Source organism: Giardia intestinalis, chromosome 1 (assembly GCF_000002435.2).
Source record: "Giardia intestinalis strain WB C6 chromosome 1, whole genome shotgun sequence".
In the NCBI taxonomy this organism is placed as follows: domain Eukaryota; phylum Fornicata; order Diplomonadida; family Hexamitidae; genus Giardia; species Giardia duodenalis.
Window position 1 is genome coordinate 591,043 of NC_051856.1, and position 24,126 is coordinate 615,168.

General features: G+C 52.4%; 9 protein-coding genes across 9 annotated transcripts; 3 read left to right on the top strand and 6 right to left on the bottom strand.

Annotated features, from left to right (window-relative positions):
- Positions 1-61: 61 nt before the first annotated feature.
- On the bottom strand, positions 62-1,237 carry GL50803_0012828 (uncharacterized protein; the record flags this gene model as incomplete). Its single annotated transcript, XM_001703978.2, has 1 exon — positions 62-1,237. The coding sequence occupies one exon, from the start codon at positions 1,235-1,237 to the stop codon at positions 62-64; it is 1,176 nt and encodes a 391-aa protein (XP_001704030.2).
- A 25-nt stretch (positions 1,238-1,262) lies between these two features.
- On the bottom strand, positions 1,263-2,240 carry GL50803_0017045 (uncharacterized protein; the record flags this gene model as incomplete). The annotated part of the gene is made up of 1 exon (XM_038045897.1): positions 1,263-2,240. The coding sequence occupies one exon, from the start codon at positions 2,238-2,240 to the stop codon at positions 1,263-1,265; it is 978 nt and encodes a 325-aa protein (XP_037901583.1).
- Positions 2,241-2,288: 48 nt separating this feature from the next.
- GL50803_0017046 (Ankyrin repeat protein 1) lies at positions 2,289-4,331 on the top strand (the record flags this gene model as incomplete). Its single annotated transcript, XM_001703976.1, has 1 exon — positions 2,289-4,331. The coding sequence occupies one exon, from the start codon at positions 2,289-2,291 to the stop codon at positions 4,329-4,331; it is 2,043 nt and encodes a 680-aa protein (XP_001704028.1).
- A 67-nt stretch (positions 4,332-4,398) lies between these two features.
- On the bottom strand, positions 4,399-6,465 carry GL50803_0033866 (uncharacterized protein; the record flags this gene model as incomplete). Its single annotated transcript, XM_001703973.1, has 1 exon — positions 4,399-6,465. The coding sequence occupies one exon, from the start codon at positions 6,463-6,465 to the stop codon at positions 4,399-4,401; it is 2,067 nt and encodes a 688-aa protein (XP_001704025.1).
- A 61-nt stretch (positions 6,466-6,526) lies between these two features.
- On the bottom strand, positions 6,527-7,099 carry GL50803_0012981 (Ribosomal protein S5; the record flags this gene model as incomplete). Its single annotated transcript, XM_001703972.1, has 1 exon — positions 6,527-7,099. One exon carries the CDS (start codon positions 7,097-7,099, stop codon positions 6,527-6,529), a length of 573 nt encoding a protein of 190 aa, XP_001704024.1.
- Positions 7,100-7,165: 66 nt separating this feature from the next.
- Positions 7,166-8,122, bottom strand: GL50803_002351 (Ankyrin repeat protein 2; the record flags this gene model as incomplete). The annotated part of the gene is made up of 1 exon (XM_001703971.1): positions 7,166-8,122. The coding sequence occupies one exon, from the start codon at positions 8,120-8,122 to the stop codon at positions 7,166-7,168; it is 957 nt and encodes a 318-aa protein (XP_001704023.1).
- A 116-nt stretch (positions 8,123-8,238) lies between these two features.
- On the top strand, positions 8,239-8,607 carry GL50803_002352 (uncharacterized protein; the record flags this gene model as incomplete). The annotated part of the gene is made up of 1 exon (XM_001703970.1): positions 8,239-8,607. One exon carries the CDS (start codon positions 8,239-8,241, stop codon positions 8,605-8,607), a length of 369 nt encoding a protein of 122 aa, XP_001704022.1.
- A 7,512-nt stretch (positions 8,608-16,119) lies between these two features.
- GL50803_00d112208 (VSP with INR) lies at positions 16,120-17,910 on the top strand (the record flags this gene model as incomplete). The annotated part of the gene is made up of 1 exon (XM_001706515.1): positions 16,120-17,910. One exon carries the CDS (start codon positions 16,120-16,122, stop codon positions 17,908-17,910), a length of 1,791 nt encoding a protein of 596 aa, XP_001706567.1.
- Positions 17,911-20,558: 2,648 nt separating this feature from the next.
- Positions 20,559-22,349, bottom strand: GL50803_00112208 (VSP with INR; the record flags this gene model as incomplete). The annotated part of the gene is made up of 1 exon (XM_038045652.1): positions 20,559-22,349. One exon carries the CDS (start codon positions 22,347-22,349, stop codon positions 20,559-20,561), a length of 1,791 nt encoding a protein of 596 aa, XP_037901584.1.
- Between the last annotated feature and the right edge of the window lie 1,777 nt (positions 22,350-24,126).

Sequence of the window (24,126 nt, forward strand, 5' to 3'; positions counted from 1 at the left end):
GGACCCTCAGTGCCGTGACTGTATCAAGGAGCTCCGGGGCAGGGTGGGAGATAGGGTCGAGTTATTCCCTCGCATACTTAGATGGATATCCAGTAGACTGGTCTAGCATGGGCCGCAGAACGCGCTGCTGATTGTACAAGCGGTACCGCGACTCGAGTGAGTTCCGATCAGTAAGCAAAACTCCGCCTGGCTTTGACAGGTCTATGCACTCGTCCATAGAGATATCCTGCCTATGCTCGTTTGCGTATCTTCTATTAGACCTTGTACGAACGGGCTTTGACAAGGAACCCCCGTCTTCGGAGATCAGGTTCATGAGTCCCGAAATGGCATTGCGTGCCAAGTGTTCTGTGTCTGTAGAAGATGAGTCCGAGGTCTCTGCATCTTGCAAAACGACTGTATCACCATTGGGTGCATAGAACACGGGTGTCTCATCCAAAAGAGATTGCAACCTCCGGGCACGTCTCTTTAGTAGAGCCTGGGACCCCAGGAACTTGCCGTAAAATTGAAGCGTTGATAGCCGCGGGCGCGCATCGGCGATTTCGCATGAGTCGGAAGATGTGTCGATATGGTGCCGGCTGTCTGTCGCAACGACCGGGTGGATGGGCTGCTGAGCTACTACGGGTGTGTCGAAGACAACCTTCTTGTCTCGAGATTGCGCCCGGACAAGCCGTTGAATAGTCTTCTGGGCATCTCGCCTGGTCGCCTTCTGGGTTCTGGCAGGTTCCCACATGTTGTGGTTGTGCTCTGTGAACGAACCCCTGCGACTACTAGCCCTGCTACTGCTTCTGCTACTAGCGCTTGTAGGTCTGCTGAGGCCACTAACGAGGTCGTACTTATCACTATTTTTAGGAACACGGCTTGTTTCTTCTCTGATCCGCCGCACAAGCTCGAATCTCCGTATGTCTTCGTCGTTGTACCACGGAGGATAAGCGATGGAGGGTTCTCGGCCAGCATCTTTGGTAGTGCTGCTTGCTCGGGAACCCCTGGAGCGGTTGCTGGAGGGCCTGCTGGTCTTTTTGCCATTGCTTTGCACTCGCACACTGGAGGGACTGTGGGATCGGGACCGCGAGCCGCTTGCTCGTCGACTGTATCGAGGCATGGGGCGATAATATTCATCTATGAGGCCGTTGAGATAGCGGGGGTTTGGCGTACCCAGCCTGCTTCCGAATGTACACCCGGCCGTGGAGCGACCGTAAGCAGACGCGTTTCCTCTGCTAAGTACATAGTTGCTAAACATACAGAAGGTTTGTGAATTTTTGAAACTAATATTCATAGAGGAACGCTTCATAGCTGGTATCGTGGACAACTATGAACAGAAGGCTGTCCTGAAAGCATCGTCCTGTGTGTGGTGATGTAAGAAGTTTGTGGGGCATCTTGGCGGCCATTCTAAAGAGAACAGCGAGAGTGGGCGCACGCAACTGTTGAGAAGTCTCAGGTGCCGGTGTAAATTTTAGCGAGGGTTCTGCAGACCCGTTGATAATGCTCTCTGGTCCACAGGAAGAAAGAAGAGCCAGTATCCAGTTACATGCGTCCTCAGGGGACACTATGCAATCATAAACACGCACGGGATAGTTAGTCACCACTTCTGGGAATGCGCTCCCCATGCTGCTCTGCAGTTGCTTGAAGGACTCCTTCCACAAATAGCCGAGGCTGTTGAAATGCGTATCAACGCCATTTACAACGATCCTCGATGAAGGAGATAGAACATTCTCCCGCGTGGGAAGCTTCTCCGTCGAGATTAGTACCGTGTTCCGAATAAGACGCGTGAAAATATCGACGGCGGGAACTATCGGGACTCTGAGACCGCGCAGGCAACTAGGAGAGGCTAACCCAGGAGCGTGGCCCACTTGTAAATCTCCGTAGATGATTACCCCACGTTCGTCCTTAGGTGCTCGCTGGTGCTTGTTGCGCATGTAACTGAGAGAGATTGCTGTGGCAGATAGGGAGGATGCACCCAAAATCATCTTCCCGAGGGACGTGATTGTAACACAGTTAGATCCTCCCGCAGGATTCTTGTTGATTATTACGGCTCCCGGGTTCTCTGCGTACTGCCTCCCCAGCGCAGCTATATCTAGGCTATTAGCAGGATACTCATAGTACGAAAAAGGCGCCGGGGTCTGGCCTGGAGCCTTGTTGAGCAGTGCGCAAGCCCCAGTGAAAAGAACAAACTTCCCCAGCGTCTTGCGCAGTCGAGCAGGTAGGTCCCCTGCCCCACCGTATCGAATTGAGCGTGCGTGCATCTTCTTCGCGGAATACGCTAGACTTTTAAAGGGGCATCCGCTTAAAAAATGCTTTCTGAGTATGGTTGGTTTGGGGCTGTGAAGACTCGCAATTACGACAAAGTCATCGAGAATGTCAAAGAGTATCATAGATCTGTCGACGAGGACGGAAACACCGCCCTGATGATCGCGTTACAGAGGAATGACCAGTACATGATGGAAATCCTGGCTCCCCACGAGTACGGGATCTCAAACCCAGAGGGAATGACCGCACTTGTGCAAGCAATACGCATGCGCAATAATGATGCTGTCCGCATTCTGGCTAGGTACGAGTCGCGTTTCAAGACTGCCGACGGGATGGCGCCGATTCACTTGGCCGTTCAGATGGAAGACAGTTCGCTGATCTCAATCCTTCTACCTTATAGTGCTGCCGAGCTTAATCTGTACAACCAGAATGCTCTTGAGTATGCTGCTGCTAACGGGAGGGCCAACGCAGCTTTTTGTCTGCTGAGCGATCCCAACATCTATGGCCCTGACGACGTCAAGTCCGCAGCCTTGACAGCAAATAATAGCGGATACCCCGACATGGCCAGGAAGCTCTATAATTGGTTAAACTCATACAATTGTGCAATGTCCATCAGTGGAAAGTCTACCACTAATGCCAGCAGTTGTTTGTCAAACTCACTGCAGCCTAGCATGGCCAGCACTGGAAGGACCGGCCTCGAGCAGTCTATACATGATGTGCCGCGCAGCCTCACAGCTTCGTCGCGCCATATGTACACGTCAGCGACGAATGCTTCTACGGCACGACCCCTTTCTGGCATGGTTTCATCGTATGGGAGCTTTTCGGAGAAGGCTGCTCCTCACAACGATAACTTGAAGCTGACCCCCACCTATTCCGTGGGGAACCTCCGTCCGTCGTCCACCTCTCGATCACCTAGCTCTGCGATGACATCCTCTGCTCGTAATACTAAGTACGCCAAGCCAGCCACTGAAAATGCATTTGAGTACCTGCAGTTTAAAAAGACCTTAGCTGAGGCAGAAACGCGCCCTGGGTCGCCAACTGGTTCTCGCTCTGCTTCGAGGACGTCGTCTCGTTCCAATTCGCGCACCTTGGGGCGCACGTCTAGCCGGAATCTGCGTCGCGGTACCGGTACTGTTCCAACCTCGTTTTCGACGGGAGTTATCTCGATGAGCATGGGAGGCACTGGAGTGGGATTGCGAGGGTCTAGCCGTAATCGCTCGAATACACCCAGTGGCCACTACTCTGTGAGAGGGCCGAACGCACTTCTGCACGAAAAGGATCCGAACTTCTGCAGTATCTTTGACTCCCGCACTTTGGTAGACCGCTCTCCGTCCATGACCTTTGGAGCCACTCTTGGTGTCCCTCCCGATCACAATTACAATTACGTTGAGCATCTACCTGATAAGCCGCAGACGCATGCTCTGTATGGTCCAATTGTTGGGTACGACCCTGAGACGGTTAACTACACCATAGCTGGAGATGTTGTTCCCAGACAGCTGATTACGGACCCCATTATAAATCAGTACTCGAGACAAGATCTGACCGACTTGATGGTGGCAGCAAAGCTGGGAAGAATACAACTAGTTAGGGAACGGGCCGTTGAACAATTCCTCAAAAGATCCAAGACAGGGCGTACAGCTCTTATTTACGCTGCTCAGCGCAACTTCACAGATATCGTCAGGATACTTATACAGTACGAGGCCGGAGCATCCGATAGCTTTGGATACACAGCGTTGATGTATGCTGCCTCCTTTGGACATCTGGAAATGATGGAGATACTTATGTCTGCCGAGGCTGGGCATCGCCGCCAGTCAGACGGGGCGACCGCCCTGATGGCAGCTGCGGCCAATGGGCATCTACAGTGCGTCCACAAGCTCGTTCCTCTTGAAGGCTGCATTCACTCCCGCAATGGAACGACCGCGCTGATGCTGGCCATTAAGTACAACCACAAGGAGTGCGCGTACTTCCTTATGAAGCACGAGCTGAAAGGGTATGATGACAGCATCAGTGCAGTTGAGCAATTCTGTACAGAGTGTGGCAGAGAAGAGTACATCACCGACCTCCGTGCACACCTGAGGATCCACTAGCCTTTCTACTAGCACATCAGGTTGTAAATGTTACTCAGATGCCCAATGGTTTACTCACACAGGGCCACTAACCTGATCCGCCGAATGCGGCAATTCCGTTGTCAGTGTTGATAAGGACGATGTCGTTGTAGGCCAAACACATTCGTTTCAACTTTACATCTGCAACGTTCTGCGGTAGAGGAATATAGCAAGGAAGGCCTCTGGGAGACCACTTAAACAGCCGGTTCTCAGCTAACCCTGGAAGATGCTTGTTGCCTGTGGTAGTGGCCACGACGGGCCGCAGATCGCCCTCAAACCTCATCTCTGCGGTCAAGAGGGAAAACTCGTCCAGCTCATTATGCAGGCTATAGTCCTGATACTCCTCCGCCAGCGCTGACGTCAAAATGTACAGATTGCTCTGGACAAAAACAAAGTCGATAATTACGTCATAAAAGACCAGAACGGTGAGGAGTTTCATCTCCAGCGGATCTACAACAATTAAGGTGGTTGGATATTCTACCCCGACGTAGGCTAGAAAGCGACAGCACGAGGAAAACTTTGCCTTTGACATGTGTCCACTCCGTGTGTTTCTCTTCAGATATGCCTCTATTCCTAGTAGCTTAGGAAGCTGGAAAGCTACCTTTCGAGAGGCATACTGGATGGAGAGGTTATTGAGGTTGGTTTTCACTAGGTAAGAGTGGGTATTAACACTCGGGAAGTCGTAAATGTGGCTCTCAAGAAGTCCTGGCTGTTTGGTGATAGGTATCCGAAGTCCACAAGCAGGGCAAACGCTGTCGTAGTGCATAGGCTTTCCAGGGTGATCCTTCTCTGGAATCTCATGAACACGCCGCACGGCCTCCTTGTTCATCTGAGCGCTGTACTGTGTGTTCAGCGGCTCTGAATCTTCTGTGATCGAAACAACTTCTTGATATATGAGATAGTCCTCTGTCTCTCCCTGTGTTGCCTCTCGGTTCTGCACAACACCTGGGTAAGAGTCTGATTGCACCGGGTCTTGTCTCGTATCGCATGTGCAGTAGTTCTGTTTGTCTTTAAAAGCATCCAGGGTACTTTTTTCCTTGATATCGGACGCTAGCTCCTTACACCTGCACTCAACAAAGATCGACTCACAATGCTCGAGTAAATCTGGAAGCCCGCTGATGATCATGCGCTCCTGTAGATTCTTAGATAAAAGGGCAGCCCGAGAGTTAACATAGACTACGGCGATGTGCACATCCTGGGCTGCTATTGCCGAGATAGCTAGGCTCAGAGTCTTAGTAACTGCAGGATTAAACTGATATGGAATGCGTACCTCGTATCGGACAATGCTGGCCTCATTCTTCGTTAAAAGCTGCACCTTATAAAGAACCGCGTTGTAAAAATCTGCAAGCAGATACGACTTTTGCCCTAAAACGCTCAAATGCATGGTATCAAAGGTCTCGCTTGGAAAGTCAACAACAGAGTGTACCTGCTCAGTGGTACCGATGATGTGCAGCTTGTCTTGACAGTAGCTACTGCTGACAAAAACGACGTACGACAGCTCTGCAGAGAAAATGGGCGGGTTCTTGGCGCCCGGAATAGCCCGAAGGAGCACCCCTTCGCTTTGCCCCGAAGATTTGCCATTGGAATCTCTGGATGCACGGGCTGCCGAGGAGGACCCATGGGTCGAGAAGCGGACAGACTTACTGGAGGCTCTATCAGGCTTTGCCCATGCAGAGAGAAAGCGAATCTCTAGCGTTTCTGACGTGCTAGCTGTGACGCAGAAGAGAGTTAAGTTGGGAGAAAATGTGGCGTACTTGATTCCAAGCTCATCGACACGTATACAGAGTTGACGGTCTGAGAGCGAGGAGTAGGGAAGGACGCGCTCAGACTCCACTCTCCCCAAATGAGGAGACACGCTACTCTCCGACCCCAGTCTGAAGAGATTGATCTCTACATCGGTGGGGAGCGCGTAATAGAGTATGTAATTTCCACAGAAGGAAAACTCAATGCATATGTCATCCTTGGAAGCCGGTATTTGGAAGGCCGCCCGAATCGGCATCTCCCGCGTTGCTTCGCGGACATATACGATGTTTTGGTGCCGGTATGCGAAAAGCTGGCCATTTGCCGACAGTGCGATGCGCCCCCGGCCATTCAGCAAGGAGAAACCGCAACTCATCCAAATATGATTTTTGAGGACTGACACCGATCTCTCAGAGGGGCGGTTTACTCCTGGGCGTTTAGCGGTTGGAAACGGCTATACGCTCGACAGAGTTGCGCTGGCTGATGGCATACGACTTGTCGGCGCCTGCGGCTGCATTCATGATTTCTTCGGCGAGGCACTCAGCAAACGGCCGGACCTTGCGGAATGCCGCCTTGCGGGCGCCAGTCGCAATGTTATAGATGCCGATATTGACGCGACGCAGGGGAGAGACGTCGACAGACTGGCGACGGACCTGGCCGCCCTTCCCAATGCGGCAGGAATCCTCACGCGGGCCCGAATTCGCGACTGCGTCGACCAAGACCTGGACGGGATTCTTGCCTGTGTAAAGGTTGATGAGCTCAAAGGCCTCCCCCACGGTCTTCATGGCCATGAGCTTCTTCCCAGAGTTGCGCCCGTGCATCATGAGGGAGTTAGTCAGACGCTCAACCACGGGGCACTTGGCCTTGCGAAAGCGCTTTGCGGACCAGCGGCCGGCGCTGTGCGGAACGAAGCTGTGGTTATCAATTGAAATATATGCCTCCAGGGACTCGTCCTGGCACTTGACGTCCGTGAGTGGCCACTTGTTGAAGAGTGCTACCTCGAGAGACATCGTGCCTGCTATTAAGATGCCAAGTAAATTCAATTTAAATTGATTGCTTTTTATTTGCAACGGGACTCAGCACGGGTCAGCGAGAACGGTCCAGTCGAGCCTCCACTGCTCAACCTCTGTGCGGCAGAGAGGACACTGGTTGTGGAGCCTTCTTTTCTGCAACTCCTGCGAGCAGGTGTAGCACGTGCACCGGTGCCCGCACGGATGGGAGCGAACTATGCAGAACTCGTCTAAGCAAATGATGCAGACACCAATCTTCTCTGTGCTGCCTCCGTACTTCCGCGCAACAAGAAACCGAAGCCCGTCATCTGCGACGAGCTTGGCGATCTCGGCGTCGTTTGTTCTTTGTGACAAGGAGGAGAGCGTGTACGCCGCTCCCAGAATAGCATACTCATAGGGAAGAAGCGACTGGACAAAGCTGAGGGAATTACTGACGATTGCGTATCCTAACGCAGACCATTTGGCATTGGACAACTTTCCGTGCTCCATTGGGTCGGCGTGCAGTTTGGAAAATGCATATGAATTTTGGCACAGAACAGCGAGCATGAGAGCGGTGCGTCCTTGGCGGTCCGCGCATCCGCGCTCATCCTTCCATAACAAATCTATATGCTGCTCTCTACCTAGTACGACAGCATACATGAGTGCAGTCATTCCGCAGCTGTCTTGCCGCCGGATGTCTTTGTGCATAGTAATGCGGTCAGGGTCGTTCCCGCTTAGCACCGCTAGCATCAGAGCTGTGAGGCCGAATGTGCACCCCTCTTCTCGCCACAATCTTTTGATTCCATCTGTATTAAGAGCGCGACACGCGTAGCAGAGGGCGCTGTGGCCGTCCTTGTCCAAAATAGATCCTTCAATGGCGACCAGGTCGTCTGGTGGAGGGACAGGGTGCAGTGCCAGGTACATGAGAGCCGTCTTGCCATTGCTGTCGAAGCTCCCTGCATACTCCTCCAAGTGCTCTAGTAGAAAAGACACAGCTCCTCGCCTGGCTGCCTCAAACCAGTGTGAGGCTTCGGCAGCCGGCATTTCTGGAAATAAATTATTGGCGTCATTTTGAGCTCTGACTGGGCCTACATCCCGGAGATTGTAGTCTAGCAGTGACTGAGCATACTATTCTGGAAGGAATCTTTAGCTAAAGTAAAATGATGAGTTTAGAAGGAGAAAAAGCCGAGGTGCAGGCTCTCCTGAAGCGGCTAGGGGAGCGCCGTACACACATTGTGAAAGCAGCAGAAAACATAGACCGGCTTCTGGCTCAGGTAAGTGCTTCAGAAAGTGATCAACGGCTGTTCACAGCACTCCAGGACGCCCATGCGTCCACTCCTGTATCTCTCTCACCCAAGGCGTTACTTCGACTTGAGGCTCTCAAAAAGAGGCTTTTTCTGGCGCAAACGCGGGAAGCAGATATACGTGAACAACTCGACCTCGTTTTTGGTGATTGCACAGAAACATTGTTGGATCTTCAACTAATCATTGATGAGACGAAAGAACTGAGGACGGAGATTGGCAAGTGAATGCTCGTCTGGTCTTCCACATAGGACTGTGTCAGAAGCTCACGCATGTCTTCACAGCTCTTCAGTCCGTCGCCTACTCTCGGTAAGTACATAATAGCGTAATGTGAGTAATATCTGGACGTTTCACAAACTTATACGCAACTGTGTACGTCTCACTTTTGATACATGAAATCGATATATTAATATACTTTACAACTCAGGGCATTTACCAAGACATTCTGTCCCGTTCCAGATAAAGCAGCATCGCCCGCTGAGCTAAGTATTCAGATCGCTATTGTAGCGCTCCCTGCATCCTTCCCTTGCAGAATGCCAGTAGCTGAGCGGGAACGTGTCTGCGAGAATAGCGAGCACCAAGGAGCAGGTGCATATGGCGTACGTGGCTGAGGCGAGTGTTGCTCTGCTACCCAACGCTCGACATGTACACTTTCGACTCGCTAAGCGATGCAGACAAAGATGCCAGCTTGGCCCGCAGTAGTTCTCCGATCCTTCTGCCCAGTGGCCTCTCCGATGAGCAACAGCCAACTGGAGAGTCGTCAATCGCTGGGACGCCCAGACCGCACAGTGGCCGCTCAAGAGGTGCAAGGGCTGCACACACCGCTGTGGATGGTGCGCTCTGTCAACGGCTCTCCACGCTGAGCTGGCCCTTAGCTGCTACTCTGTGGCCTCCGATGGGACGGGCATTATGAAGAGGTTTACTTGGAGAACCCCTGACATTGCGACGCCTATCCTGAGAAGACAATGCTATCTCACATAAGCTACTTCCACTACTCATTCCCACTGATCCAGATAACCCATCTTGCATGCTTCGGATTGCCCTCTCTTGCCAGCAGAGCAGCCACCACCCTGTGTGTCTCCTTCAGACACAGTTTCGTCTATGACGGCACCTTTTGTCTCTTCTCTGGAGAGGCATAACCGTCCCAATCCAGACACCTTGCTCTCAGCACACACCTCGTATCCAGCAGAGGCCAGGTGCTCGTCGACCATATCCCATGAGTATCAGCGCTGTGCCACTATGTTGCTTCCTGTCCTTCTTGAGGGGCGTGCTCTGACCATCTCAGTGTCTCTATGATAGGAGAGATGTGGATCCGGAGGTGGTTGTTGCTTTCTGGCACCCCTCTGCTGACCAGAAGAGTGCAAGAGCGCCCTTCGGGAGTCGGTCCCCTAATTTTCTGTTCTCTCGGGGAAGTGGTCCTTGGATAGCGCCACTCGGAGGACTCCCAAAGCGTCACTGTATGGGCGCTGCTTTACAAACACTCCTGGCTGAAGCTGGACCCGAATCCTCCTAAAGCAACTTTATAGAGTTACCTGGTGGCCCATTCCTTGACTACTATCAGCAGAGGTCTCAACCTCCCAAGGACATCTCGGGGATAGTACGTTTGGCCCACGTCAGCGCCACTTCCTGGCAGAGGCATGCGGAGGATCTGCTCCCTCTTGTGGATCCATCATTAGTATCGAGAGCACTGCGTCTGTTACCTTCGTTGGAGGTGTCGAGAGATGGTGCCCCGTATCTATCCCATTGAAGAGTTGGAGGTCCGCCAGGACAGCGAAGATGATCCCATCAGGGCTGTGATCATATACCCGTCATTATGGCAACCATAGTGTAGATAAGACAACTGTCTGGGCCCCGCAACTCCCGGCGTAGGACGCCAGGAGGCTTGGCTGGGTCAGGCTAGTGAGGGCTACCCCTGTCATAACAGGCTTAGAAAATAGGGAGCGAGTGACGTACCTGGTGTCCACCAATGCACGCATGCAGCCTGGAAGCTGTGCTCAAAGCACCGAGGCCTGCAGGGGTGTGGCATCCGAACAGGCCCGACAGTTATGACTGCTTCTGAGAACAGCCAGCATGACTGGACGAGGACATGAAAGCTCATGGAGGCCCTCACAGTCTTGATGTCTGGGAGAACACGGGGACTGACCACTCCAAGATTGTCCATCTCATGAGCTGGCTTTCGATAGCAGGCATAACAAGGAAGTGACCCCCAGTCATACACAATCTCATGCGATTCCATCGCAGCCTAGAGCATCCTTATCTGGCCTGCCAGTCCATCCATGACGGTAGCAGATGTGTCAGCATTCCAGATCATCGGCCACCGCAGCTGCACAGTCGGGGTACTGCCTATGGTATTGCTCACTGATACTTTACATGGAGCCCTGTCCCTGTGGTAGTGACAGGTGAACTTCTCTGCAGATGCAGATCTAATGATATGGTTCCTCTTGGGCATTCTACTCCTACTTCTGTCTGGTCTCTCACCTCAATGCGAGTGGCCAGCGGCTGTTACTGGGTCTTGCAGCATAACTATTACACATTTGTGTGCTAATCAAGACTACCATATAGGGTCACACAAGCCGGGAGCTCTGTCAGGCAATTATCGGACTCGATATCAAGATGGCACGGGGACAACACTCCCAGTGGTCACCGGGGACATGAATCATCATACAAGCCGCATAGTGCACCAGAAGCAGCACAACGGTGAAGAGCATGCCTGGATGTAGATGGCGCCTACAGCAAGCGGCATGCTGTCGTTGTCGGTACAACGGGCATAGTGGCTACTGGACCCACGCTTTGGTAGCCTCGATTGGAGCAATTGTACAGCGAAGGAGCAGGGCGTAGGGACATGGGCACCAACCGGTCGAGCAGCGTGTACATGTATGAGCACGGTTATAAGTCTCGCCTACACTGTTGGGTGGTGCTCTGCCTCGATGTGGACTCAGCGGGTTGGCTCTTATATCAGTGGCAGATGGCAGAACACCACGCTGGTCATGTGGTGAGAGGTCTTCATGCGGTCTTCCAACTATTCTAAGTCACGCTGGAAAGCAGCTAGCCCTCCCGCACCACGTCTCCTCTCCAAATAGGACTGAAGGCGCCCAGGGCGCTCTTCTAGGGCCTTAGTATCATGGAGCCCGTGCCAGGCAGGAGAGTTCTATGTTGCATGGCGTGAGAGTCTCTAGGGGGTGTAAACACTTGCGTGGTTGTAGCAACGCATCTCCACCAGCAAGTGTCAGGGCACATCGGTGGACAGGTGCATATTAAGTCAGGCACTCTGTGTGCGGTTATGCATCACAGCTCTTATAACGGGCCACGGGCAGCCTGAGGATCTCTGCTTTATAGCAGCGTGGATGTGGGGTGGTGCGCCCAGAGCATCGCCAGATCGATAGCTTCAGCGCGGCATCCAACAAGGTGCAGCAGGGCATCGAGCCAGGTGAGCGTTGGACCAGATCCTGAGTGGGGGCTGGGACTCCTGTGCACGGCTGGGCTGCTCCCAGATAGAATAGGGTACAGAGTGAATTAGATGAGTGCGACGCTGTAAGGTATCCACAGTCGCATAAATGCATCCGGCGGGCCCACACTGGACTCTAAGAGGCACGCTGCCGGACAAGCCGAGGAGACTCGAGGGGTGGTGGCGCCGTCTTGTTATCTCTATGCAGTGCTCCGCAGGTATGTACTCAGGAGGTATCTCTTGATGGCTGGAGAGAGGACAGAGCTGGGCGATGGTGAGCATGCCCATCATGAGCAGCTCCAGGTGCTATCCGATCACTCCTTGGAAAGGCATATGCCTCAGCTAGGTTGCATCACATCCAGGGCAGAAGAGGAAGCTGTGCACTGTCTGACCCGCCATTCAGGGCCATGTGCGGATAAAAGGCAGACCAGTGACTGATGCTCTGTACTGCCTCCTCATCCGCTGCCTAAGCAGCCAGAAGCCAGGATCGATATGCAGATAGAGGCTATGAAAAGTGGACTAATCACGGGGCTGATTGTCTGATACCAAAAAATCCGGAACGACGATGGCAGCCGCTGTCTCCCTAAGATGATGTATTATGCGCGGTATCGACCTTGGTCTCCCAGGTGAGCAGGCTGGGGACACTCTGGCTGGCCCTGACTTCTGAGGCATTAAGATCTTAAGCAGCACAGAAGGAGACAACGGTATATACAGACGGTGCGTTGTCTTCATAAAGGTGCACTCCAACTTCCAAATGCATGCAGCTGCGCTGAGACAGGCGGTTCAGCTGGCTTACATTGGCACCCTGTCAGCCATCGTGCTTGCTGCGATCAGAGGCTGCGTCTGCTCGGCAGACTGAATAGAGATTACAGCGGCTTCCATGGTTATCCACGTTGCACGATGTCCAATGGTAGAGTAGCCACCGTCTGTCTGAGGTGTTTGCTATCGATAGGAGACAGCGCTTGGTTGCACCAGAGGTGCTTTTGTTTAAGTATAGAGTCTTTATGGCTGCTTCTCCACTGGCTATAATGATAACTGTATACTTAAAAAGGTCCTGCAGAGCAATCCACCGTCTTTCAAGATGAGACATGGGCCTGCATCTAAAGCTAAAAACGGAAACTCGTGCACCAAGTGCCATAAGCCTAGTGTACTGACTGGCCTGGATCACAGTCCATTTGTCAAGAACCTGTGCACACGTTTGGATGCTCCCTGCTAGTGGCAGACGGACCTACGAGGAGGCTTGTCTTTGGTAGCATTCGCTTTATAATATTTAGCCCTTGGTGACACACCTCAACGAAGAAGGGTGTTACTTAGGTGCACAGGAAGCTATCCGTGCACAGCGATTCTCAGAGAGCCGGCTCACACAGAGAAGGTAGAGGCCACCAGCAGACCAGTGAGATAAAACTGATGCTAGAGAGGCCAGCAATTAGCCTGAATTACAGCAGGGACACCTGTATTGCCTCTTTGACCTCTATGCCTGGAGAGGTCGTAGGGTCTGCAGACAAGCTAGATGCTGCTTTTTGATTTTATGCACTTACAGCAACGTAATATTATTAAGAGTTGCTTCGTTTGGAACCGAGGGCATTCACCTTCCCTTCGTATACGGGTGAGGATCGATTGTAGAGGTATACTGCGCAGGTTGGTATCAGTCGGCATGGTTGCTGTCCACATGTGTCTCACCTACGTCCTCCCACGGCAGACGGACACCAATGACGCTTCTTGGCCACATGACGTCCTACGATGTATCTCCACCTTCGATACAGGTTGCTACACATACTGCGTAGTTTGGATTGCTCATCAGCCAAGGTGATCTGATCAGCTCTTGTCCTCTGCCCGTCTATCTCGTGCAACCATTTATTGATGGTCTTTCCAGATCAACAGGTGCTTCCATCGGTCCCACAAAAGAATGTGTTATGCAGGCGGCCACTACAGGCCAGAGCCTTGTCTACCAAGAAAAAGGGTCAATCAGTTCACTGCGTGGGGGTCCTTTGTACGTCTTATGTAATCCAGCAGGTCTTGTGCTCCCCAACATCTTCACTCACAATCCGCTGTCTGGAGCCCGCGTGCATATCGTTACTACCAAACACTTAGCAGCTTCGACTGACCACCTAGGACGTCAAATCCCTTGCGCTGCACAGTGGGTATGCTCAGCGTGAGAGATACATAGTCAGCATCAGCCTTCTCAGCTCATCGTCTGGGTAATACTACTACTGTTTCTCATCCAATCAGCTAGCGCGAGGACCCAGCTCATGACCAGCAAACCGAGACAGGCTATTCCAGGAGGTCTTCAAGCACAGCAGTACCTTGTTAACGAGTAGTCAGCAGTAACCATGACACGTACTTCCACTAAGGCATGACCTCCTTGAGCGGGGGTGTGAAGTGGGTCCCTGTCATTTTGCGATCCTACTAATCTTTTAGCCAAGAGGGATCAGAACAGCTCAGATTAGCATTGATCACTTCTGGGTCTCCATCTATCTCCGTCGTCTGGGGTGTGCTTGACCCTGTAGACTGAGAAGGGCGCTATATTGTGCTCGTGCCTGCACGTCTCCGTCAGACAAGGCTACCCTCTTGGAGACTGCGCTAAGGTAGCCACACGTCCCGAGGAACTTGCAGAGAGCATCCCAGTCCAATAGAACTCCTTACCTATCGAATGCAAGTTGTAGTTGTGGCCTCATAAGTGCAGGATTTTTTAGAATAACCGGTCAACTACATAGTTTGCCTGCTCACCCAGACCCATCTGATGGAAGATGATATCAATCTCGTCAGTTGTCTACAACGTACACCAGTCAAATCTTATAGATGGACAGGGACCACCCAGCCCACAACACTAGACATTACCAGATATCTTTTAAGACAAGGAGGAGCGACTGGTAGACCACAGCAGTCGTCTGCTCATTGGAAACCTTCCAGTAACTGACTTAGGCCAGCTTCCTACAAGATTCTTGGCGAGTTGTATCAGAAACGCATGCTTATGGGACTCCCAGCTCAAGGTGTATGGTGCTGGATCGCACTTTCCATACCAGTCTGTGTACAGCGGTGCTCTGGCCTCTAGCGGAGCTATAGAAGATCGCAGGATATGATGCCCTCAATAGGGTTTGTCTGATTCCTATAGCTATATGATAGGAGGATGCCGGCCTTCTATGCATTATGTAACGCGTGCTAAGCAACACCAGTACAAGTCCTGCAATGTGGCATGATTCGTGAGTCAAGAGGTAGGACGCTTGGGCTGATCGGCGTGTCTCCTCGGGACCAACTATAGCTCGGACCAAGGGTCATGAGCGAATGCTATTCGATTCCCTTATCAGCAGATGGGGGGATCAACTGCTCTAGTACTCACAGGAGGCTATAAAGGATGCTGGACTAATACAGTCTCCCTGGATCCCTGTTCCTTCTACTACAGACATCCACATGTAGGAAGCTCTGAGGACCTAGAGCCCTACACTAACAGGTTCAAGGTACTGCACTCCTAGGTGCTTCCATTAGTGGTGGTAGTGATAGCACCAGGATGATCCAGAGGGGAGGATAAGAGTCCTGATCCATCAGCTCAGGGGGTGGCACAGCTTGGGCAGGGTTTCCTCCTTGTCTAAATTTAGGATTGCTGGCCTACGCCCTCTGACCATCTGACACCTTATCATGTGATGTGGAACCTTAAAGTATCCACTACAAAAAGCCAGAAATAGCGCCATGCACACCCAACAAACCAGAGCGTCTCATAGGCCAATCTACACTGATTCACACATCTATGGACCTTAGCGACTGCTGCGATCTTCTCTTGGGATCTTGTAGGGGTCTATCCTTGAGTGCGGCTCCCCCACGACAGCTAGGAATCGCAGACATAATCCAAAAGGATGAGAATACTACAGAGGCGGAGAAGAGATCATCGGCGCACGGGGGTCCACAGGGGCTCGATCCGCGCAGGGGAGGCACAGGGAGCTGGCTCATCAGGGACGCAGAGACATTAGGAGAGGAACCAGCAGTGGGCCCATAACGCAGGGAGGACGCCCGGGCCGCCCTTTGATTAGCTACAGGGTAGGGGAGTAGCAGACACGCAAGACAGCATCGCTACTTATTTTTGAATTTTCTGTTTCCCTGCGTGTTGTGCAAGAATCCGTGGTGGGCGGCAAACTATATGTAGTAGATGCTTTCAGCATTAACAACTATCGCTTGTACAACGATATTATAAAAAAGGAAGATCTCTAAGTTAGTAGCATAGTAATAACCAGATGAATCTTTTTAGCTTTAAGTACCTTTACTAACAGGACTCTTACCCTATAATAAGCTGAGGGAAACTTCAATGTTGTTGATAGCCTTCTATCTTATATTATCTACATTTGCAGTAGATTGCAAGAATAGTGGAAATAGTTGTGAAGCTGGCCAATGTGATACGATTGGCGATACTGAAATCTGTATGCAATGTAATCAAGGGAAAGTACCCATCAATGGAATATGTACAGCCCATAGTGAAGAAGCAGTCACTAACGCTGGTTGTAAGAAGAACGGGGGTACTAATATAGAAGAAAGTGATAAGGTATGTGGACAATGTGGAAATGGCTACTTCCTGCACAAAGGCGGATGCTATAAGATAGGAGAGGCTCCTGGCAATCTCATCTGTGCGGATGAGGCGTCAAATCCTGGTGCACGTACTGCAGGGGTGTGTGGTGCTTGCAAGGATGGCTATTATAAGAATTCGGATGCTGTTGCAACTGCAGACTCCTGTATAGCATGTGAAGATGCCAACTGTGCCACATGTGGAGGAGCTGGTGAAAACAAATGTACAAAATGTATAGACGGATACTTTGTTGGAGCAACTGGAAATGAAGGTGGGTGCATAAAATGTGACGCTACCACAGGGCCTAATAGCTACAAAGGAGTTGCTGGATGTGCTAAATGTGAAAAGCCAAAGAACGCTGGTCCTGCAAAGTGCATTGAATGTGCTGCTGATTATTTGAAAACAGAAGCAGATGAACAAACGTCTTGCGTTAGCGAAGCCGTGTGCAGAGAAGGCAAGACGCACTTCCCCACTACTGACAGCGCTGGTGGTAACAAGAAGGTATGCGTAAGTTGTGGCACAACGAATAATGGCGGCATAGAAAACTGTGGAGAATGCACCTCTAAGGAAAGCGCTGCACGGGCAGGGACAGAGATCACCTGCACCAAATGCTCTAGCAATAATCTGAGCCCCCTGGGAGACGCGTGTCTAACAGACTGCCCTGCCGGAACGTATGCCGTTAGTGGCGACAGCGGCAGTGTCTGCAAGCCCTGTCACAACACGTGCGCCGGCTGCCAGACCGACGACAGGGAGACTTCCTGCACGGCCTGCTACCCTGGATACTCCCTTCTGTATGAGTCCAACGGAGCAACTGGGAGGTGCGTCAAGGAGTGCACTGGTGCGTTCATTACCAACTGTGCGGACGGGCAGTGCACGGCTAACGTCGGGGGTGCGAAGTACTGCACCCAGTGCAAGGACGGGTACGCCCCGATCGACGGGATCTGTACAGCGGTGGCAGCTGCCGGGAGAGACGTGAGCGTGTGCACGGCCACAGGTGGCAAGTGCACGGCATGTACAGGCAACTATGCGTTATTATCAGGTGGATGTTATAACACACAAACACTTCCTGGAAAGTCAGTATGTAAAGCCGTGGCTAATAGCAATGACGGGAAATGCAAAACATGTGCCAATGGTCAAGCACCAGATCCTGCTACTAATTTCTGCCCATTGTGTGATTCAACTTGTGCAGAATGTTCAACTAAAAATGATGCTGATGCTTGTACAAAATGTTTTCCAGGATACTATAAAACAGGAAATAAGTGTATCAAATGTACAGAAAGTAGTAATAACGGAAAAAAGATCGATGGAATACCTGATTGTTTAAGTTGTGAAGCACCGATTAATACTGGTCCTGTCATCTGCTACGTTAAAACGGATGGCACTAGCGATGATAACAGCGGCAATGGTGGAGACAGCACCAACAAGAGCGGCCTTTCCACTGGCGCCATCGCGGGGATCTCCGTCGCAGCCTTCGTCGTCGTGGCCGGCCTCGTGGGCTTCCTCTGCTGGTGGTTCATATGCAGGGGGAAGGCGTAGACTTAGGTAGTAAACGCGTCACTGTATATGGCTTATTACGCTGTGCTGCTGGGGCTATCTGAGAGCGGTCCAGAGATCATGCGAGTGGGCCCGCTCCTTCCTGGCCAGTCTAAGGACGAGGGTTGAGTATGGATAACATAATGAAAGAGTCCTCTTCAGTGACACATCCAGAATCTGGGCATTCCTCGCCGCTCCATGAGGATATGCTCTGTCTGGATGTCCATGCCGATCTGCCTTGGATTCAGGTCTTCTCGCAGACTCTCTGCTCTACCAGTGGCGCCTCTCCTTGGCCTGCCGTCTGGTGGGTGAAGCTCCAGTCGCCGTCTTTTTTAGATGCTCCCGTCTGACTCGGTGATTGCTGTCGGGCCCTCCGCTGGCTGGGCCCCTCGGTGTCCGGGCAGCTGTGGCCCGGGTCAGCGCTCCCACAGTCGCGGTCGCTTGGGTCCCAGCGGGTTCGGATGATGGGTGGGGCGGTGAGGCTGGTGGGGCTCTGGTGGGGGCTGAGGTTGGTGGTGTTCGTATGTGCCTCTGGGTTCGGTGGGTCATTGGGGTGATCCCCGCTCTGTTTGCCAAGGTGGTTGTGTCTGCTCTCCAGCCCTCGTTGCACTCCCGAGACACAGGCACCGACGATCGTGTCGTGTCCCCCTGACTGAGTGCCTCCCTTGGCCCCTGCATGCCTCAGGCAGTACTGCTGCTCTGTCTGGCTGGTGCGTGAGTGTCGAGGCAGGCCATCGCAGCCCCTCCTGCTACTCGCTGTTGCTCTGTGCGGGTCTGCTGAGCCCCTGGCATGCCCTGTCCGGTGCCTCGACGGGGAGTTCACCTGGGACCAGCAGGGGTGTGGATGAGCCTGTGGATGGGATGGGTTCTCTCATGCCTCTAGTGTGATGACTCAAAAGACTAACACGGTGGGGCATCGGTGACTGCACTGTCCCCGTGGTCAGCTGTGCTGCTCCTGGTGGGTCCTCGTTGTGAAGCGCTGTGTGTCGTCCGTAGGCAGGGGTGAGCCCCCTTGGTCTCAGGATGCTCTACCATCAGAGAGGAGCACGCTGAGGATCACCCAACATCACCTGCTGTGCCCTCGGGAGTTCCCGGTGTGGTCTACTAACCTTGACCCCTCCTCGTGGCTCTGATGACCCCTCGGGGAGAGTCGGCATCCTATGCCAGGGGAGGCGTGCACCCTCCTGCATGAGCTGAGTCACTCACTGCACTGCCCTCAAGGAGGTCTGCTATGAGAGGCAGTGGAATGATCGACAGCCCCTCAGAGTGGGTGGAGGGTGCTCGTGGTCGTCTCTGTGACCGGGCATCACTCTGATGGTCAGTCCTGTGCCTGGGTGGTGCTCAGAGGTCACCTGTGCTCCATAGCCTGCTGGACAGCCGGGCCTCTTGTGGTGTCCGAAGGTCTCCTCACTCCTCTGGCTGCTGCCCCCTCAGGTCATCGTGAATGCAGTCGAGGCCAGCGAGTCTGGTGCCTGCCTGGGTGTCATGGGGGCTGGCAGCTGTCAGGGCTCTGCCACTGCTCACCTGCCTGGAGTGTGCCTCCCTTGGGCCTGCTCTGCTGTAGTGTTTGAGTCCTCTGGCTTCCTATCAGGCCCTGATTGTGAGGGTGACCCCACCTGGTCCTCTGATGCCCCTGTGGATGAGCATGGCAGCTGTCTGGCTGGGAATCTCTGGTGCCCGTGTCTGTTGCTGCCTCTCGGGTGCTCGGGTGGTTGCCTGGGGCTCTCGTATGGGGCACAGTCAGCGTGTCCCGAGCAGACTCCGGTCCTCTCTGGGTCTACACAGTCTGTTCGTGTGTGGACGGTCCTCCTGCACTCAGGTCCGTCTGGTTCATTGTCACTCAGCTTCGAGAGTAGGCCAGTGCAGTCACCAGGGCTGCTGTCAGAGGGAGTCGTCTGCCACTACCATCGCTCGAGCAGGCCCTGCAGATCAGGCTGGCTGCTGTGCACCCTCAGCATCATGGCAGGGCTGCTTAACTCCCTTGGTCACCCTCTCTGTCCCAGCGTGCACGGCTCCTGAGGGTTGCCTGGGCGGAGGGCACTCACGAGTCCACAGAGGGATGGGTCACAGATAGACAGCCCCCAGTCACCACAGCTGCGATCACCCGACATGGCCCATCAGACCCAGGGGCACATACAACCACCCCCCGGTCCCCTCCAGCCTCACCGCCCCATACCCCGCCTCACCCATCATCCGAACCCGCTGGGACCCAAGCGACCGCGACTGTGGGAGCGCTGACCCGGGCCACAGCTGCCCGGACACCGAGGGGCCCAGCCAGCGGAGGGCCCGACAGCAATCACCGAGTCAGACGGGAGCATCTAAAAAAGACGGCGACTGGAGCTTCACCCACCAGACGGCAGGCCAAGGAGAGGCGCCACTGGTAGAGCAGAGAGTCTGCGAGAAGACCTGAATCCAAGGCAGATCGGCATGGACATCCAGACAGAGCATATCCTCATGGAGCGGCGAGGAATGCCCAGATTCTGGATGTGTCACTGAAGAGGACTCTTTCATTATGTTATCCATACTCAACCCTCGTCCTTAGACTGGCCAGGAAGGAGCGGGCCCACTCGCATGATCTCTGGACCGCTCTCAGATAGCCCCAGCAGCACAGCGTAATAAGCCATATACAGTGACGCGTTTACTACCTAAGTCTACGCCTTCCCCCTGCATATGAACCACCAGCAGAGGAAGCCCACGAGGCCGGCCACGACGACGAAGGCTGCGACGGAGATCCCCGCGATGGCGCCAGTGGAAAGGCCGCTCTTGTTGGTGCTGTCTCCACCATTGCCGCTGTTATCATCGCTAGTGCCATCCGTTTTAACGTAGCAGATGACAGGACCAGTATTAATCGGTGCTTCACAACTTAAACAATCAGGTATTCCATCGATCTTTTTTCCGTTATTACTACTTTCTGTACATTTGATACACTTATTTCCTGTTTTATAGTATCCTGGAAAACATTTTGTACAAGCATCAGCATCATTTTTAGTTGAACATTCTGCACAAGTTGAATCACACAATGGGCAGAAATTAGTAGCAGGATCTGGTGCTTGACCATTGGCACATGTTTTGCATTTCCCGTCATTGCTATTAGCCACGGCTTTACATACTGACTTTCCAGGAAGTGTTTGTGTGTTATAACATCCACCTGATAATAACGCATAGTTGCCTGTACATGCCGTGCACTTGCCACCTGTGGCCGTGCACACGCTCACGTCTCTCCCGGCAGCTGCCACCGCTGTACAGATCCCGTCGATCGGGGCGTACCCGTCCTTGCACTGGGTGCAGTACTTCGCACCCCCGACGTTAGCCGTGCACTGCCCGTCCGCACAGTTGGTAATGAACGCACCAGTGCACTCCTTGACGCACCTCCCAGTTGCTCCGTTGGACTCATACAGAAGGGAGTATCCAGGGTAGCAGGCCGTGCAGGAAGTCTCCCTGTCGTCGGTCTGGCAGCCGGCGCACGTGTTGTGACAGGGCTTGCAGACACTGCCGCTGTCGCCACTAACGGCATACGTTCCGGCAGGGCAGTCTGTTAGACACGCGTCTCCCAGGGGGCTCAGATTATTGCTAGAGCATTTGGTGCAGGTGATCTCTGTCCCTGCCCGTGCAGCGCTTTCCTTAGAGGTGCATTCTCCACAGTTTTCTATGCCGCCATTATTCGTTGTGCCACAACTTACGCATACCTTCTTGTTACCACCAGCGCTGTCAGTAGTGGGGAAGTGCGTCTTGCCTTCTCTGCACACGGCTTCGCTAACGCAAGACGTTTGTTCATCTGCTTCTGTTTTCAAATAATCAGCAGCACATTCAATGCACTTTGCAGGACCAGCGTTCTTTGGCTTTTCACATTTAGCACATCCAGCAACTCCTTTGTAGCTATTAGGCCCTGTGGTAGCGTCACATTTTATGCACCCACCTTCATTTCCAGTTGCTCCAACAAAGTATCCGTCTATACATTTTGTACATTTGTTTTCACCAGCTCCTCCACATGTGGCACAGTTGGCATCTTCACATGCTATACAGGAGTCTGCAGTTGCAACAGCATCCGAATTCTTATAATAGCCATCCTTGCAAGCACCACACACCCCTGCAGTACGTGCACCAGGATTTGACGCCTCATCCGCACAGATGAGATTGCCAGGAGCCTCTCCTATCTTATAGCATCCGCCTTTGTGCAGGAAGTAGCCATTTCCACATTGTCCACATACCTTATCACTTTCTTCTATATTAGTACCCCCGTTCTTCTTACAACCAGCGTTAGTGACTGCTTCTTCACTATGGGCTGTACATATTCCATTGATGGGTACTTTCCCTTGATTACATTGCATACAGATTTCAGTATCGCCAATCGTATCACATTGGCCAGCTTCACAACTATTTCCACTATTCTTGCAATCTACTGCAAATGTAGATAATATAAGATAGAAGGCTATCAACAACATTGAAGTTTCCCTCAGCTTATTATAGGGTAAGAGTCCTGTTAGTAAAGGTACTTAAAGCTAAAAAGATTCATCTGGTTATTACTATGCTACTAACTTAGAGATCTTCCTTTTTTATAATATCGTTGTACAAGCGATAGTTGTTAATGCTGAAAGCATCTACTACATATAGTTTGCCGCCCACCACGGATTCTTGCACAACACGCAGGGAAACAGAAAATTCAAAAATAAGTAGCGATGCTGTCTTGCGTGTCTGCTACTCCCCTACCCTGTAGCTAATCAAAGGGCGGCCCGGGCGTCCTCCCTGCGTTATGGGCCCACTGCTGGTTCCTCTCCTAATGTCTCTGCGTCCCTGATGAGCCAGCTCCCTGTGCCTCCCCTGCGCGGATCGAGCCCCTGTGGACCCCCGTGCGCCGATGATCTCTTCTCCGCCTCTGTAGTATTCTCATCCTTTTGGATTATGTCTGCGATTCCTAGCTGTCGTGGGGGAGCCGCACTCAAGGATAGACCCCTACAAGATCCCAAGAGAAGATCGCAGCAGTCGCTAAGGTCCATAGATGTGTGAATCAGTGTAGATTGGCCTATGAGACGCTCTGGTTTGTTGGGTGTGCATGGCGCTATTTCTGGCTTTTTGTAGTGGATACTTTAAGGTTCCACATCACATGATAAGGTGTCAGATGGTCAGAGGGCGTAGGCCAGCAATCCTAAATTTAGACAAGGAGGAAACCCTGCCCAAGCTGTGCCACCCCCTGAGCTGATGGATCAGGACTCTTATCCTCCCCTCTGGATCATCCTGGTGCTATCACTACCACCACTAATGGAAGCACCTAGGAGTGCAGTACCTTGAACCTGTTAGTGTAGGGCTCTAGGTCCTCAGAGCTTCCTACATGTGGATGTCTGTAGTAGAAGGAACAGGGATCCAGGGAGACTGTATTAGTCCAGCATCCTTTATAGCCTCCTGTGAGTACTAGAGCAGTTGATCCCCCCATCTGCTGATAAGGGAATCGAATAGCATTCGCTCATGACCCTTGGTCCGAGCTATAGTTGGTCCCGAGGAGACACGCCGATCAGCCCAAGCGTCCTACCTCTTGACTCACGAATCATGCCACATTGCAGGACTTGTACTGGTGTTGCTTAGCACGCGTTACATAATGCATAGAAGGCCGGCATCCTCCTATCATATAGCTATAGGAATCAGACAAACCCTATTGAGGGCATCATATCCTGCGATCTTCTATAGCTCCGCTAGAGGCCAGAGCACCGCTGTACACAGACTGGTATGGAAAGTGCGATCCAGCACCATACACCTTGAGCTGGGAGTCCCATAAGCATGCGTTTCTGATACAACTCGCCAAGAATCTTGTAGGAAGCTGGCCTAAGTCAGTTACTGGAAGGTTTCCAATGAGCAGACGACTGCTGTGGTCTACCAGTCGCTCCTCCTTGTCTTAAAAGATATCTGGTAATGTCTAGTGTTGTGGGCTGGGTGGTCCCTGTCCATCTATAAGATTTGACTGGTGTACGTTGTAGACAACTGACGAGATTGATATCATCTTCCATCAGATGGGTCTGGGTGAGCAGGCAAACTATGTAGTTGACCGGTTATTCTAAAAAATCCTGCACTTATGAGGCCACAACTACAACTTGCATTCGATAGGTAAGGAGTTCTATTGGACTGGGATGCTCTCTGCAAGTTCCTCGGGACGTGTGGCTACCTTAGCGCAGTCTCCAAGAGGGTAGCCTTGTCTGACGGAGACGTGCAGGCACGAGCACAATATAGCGC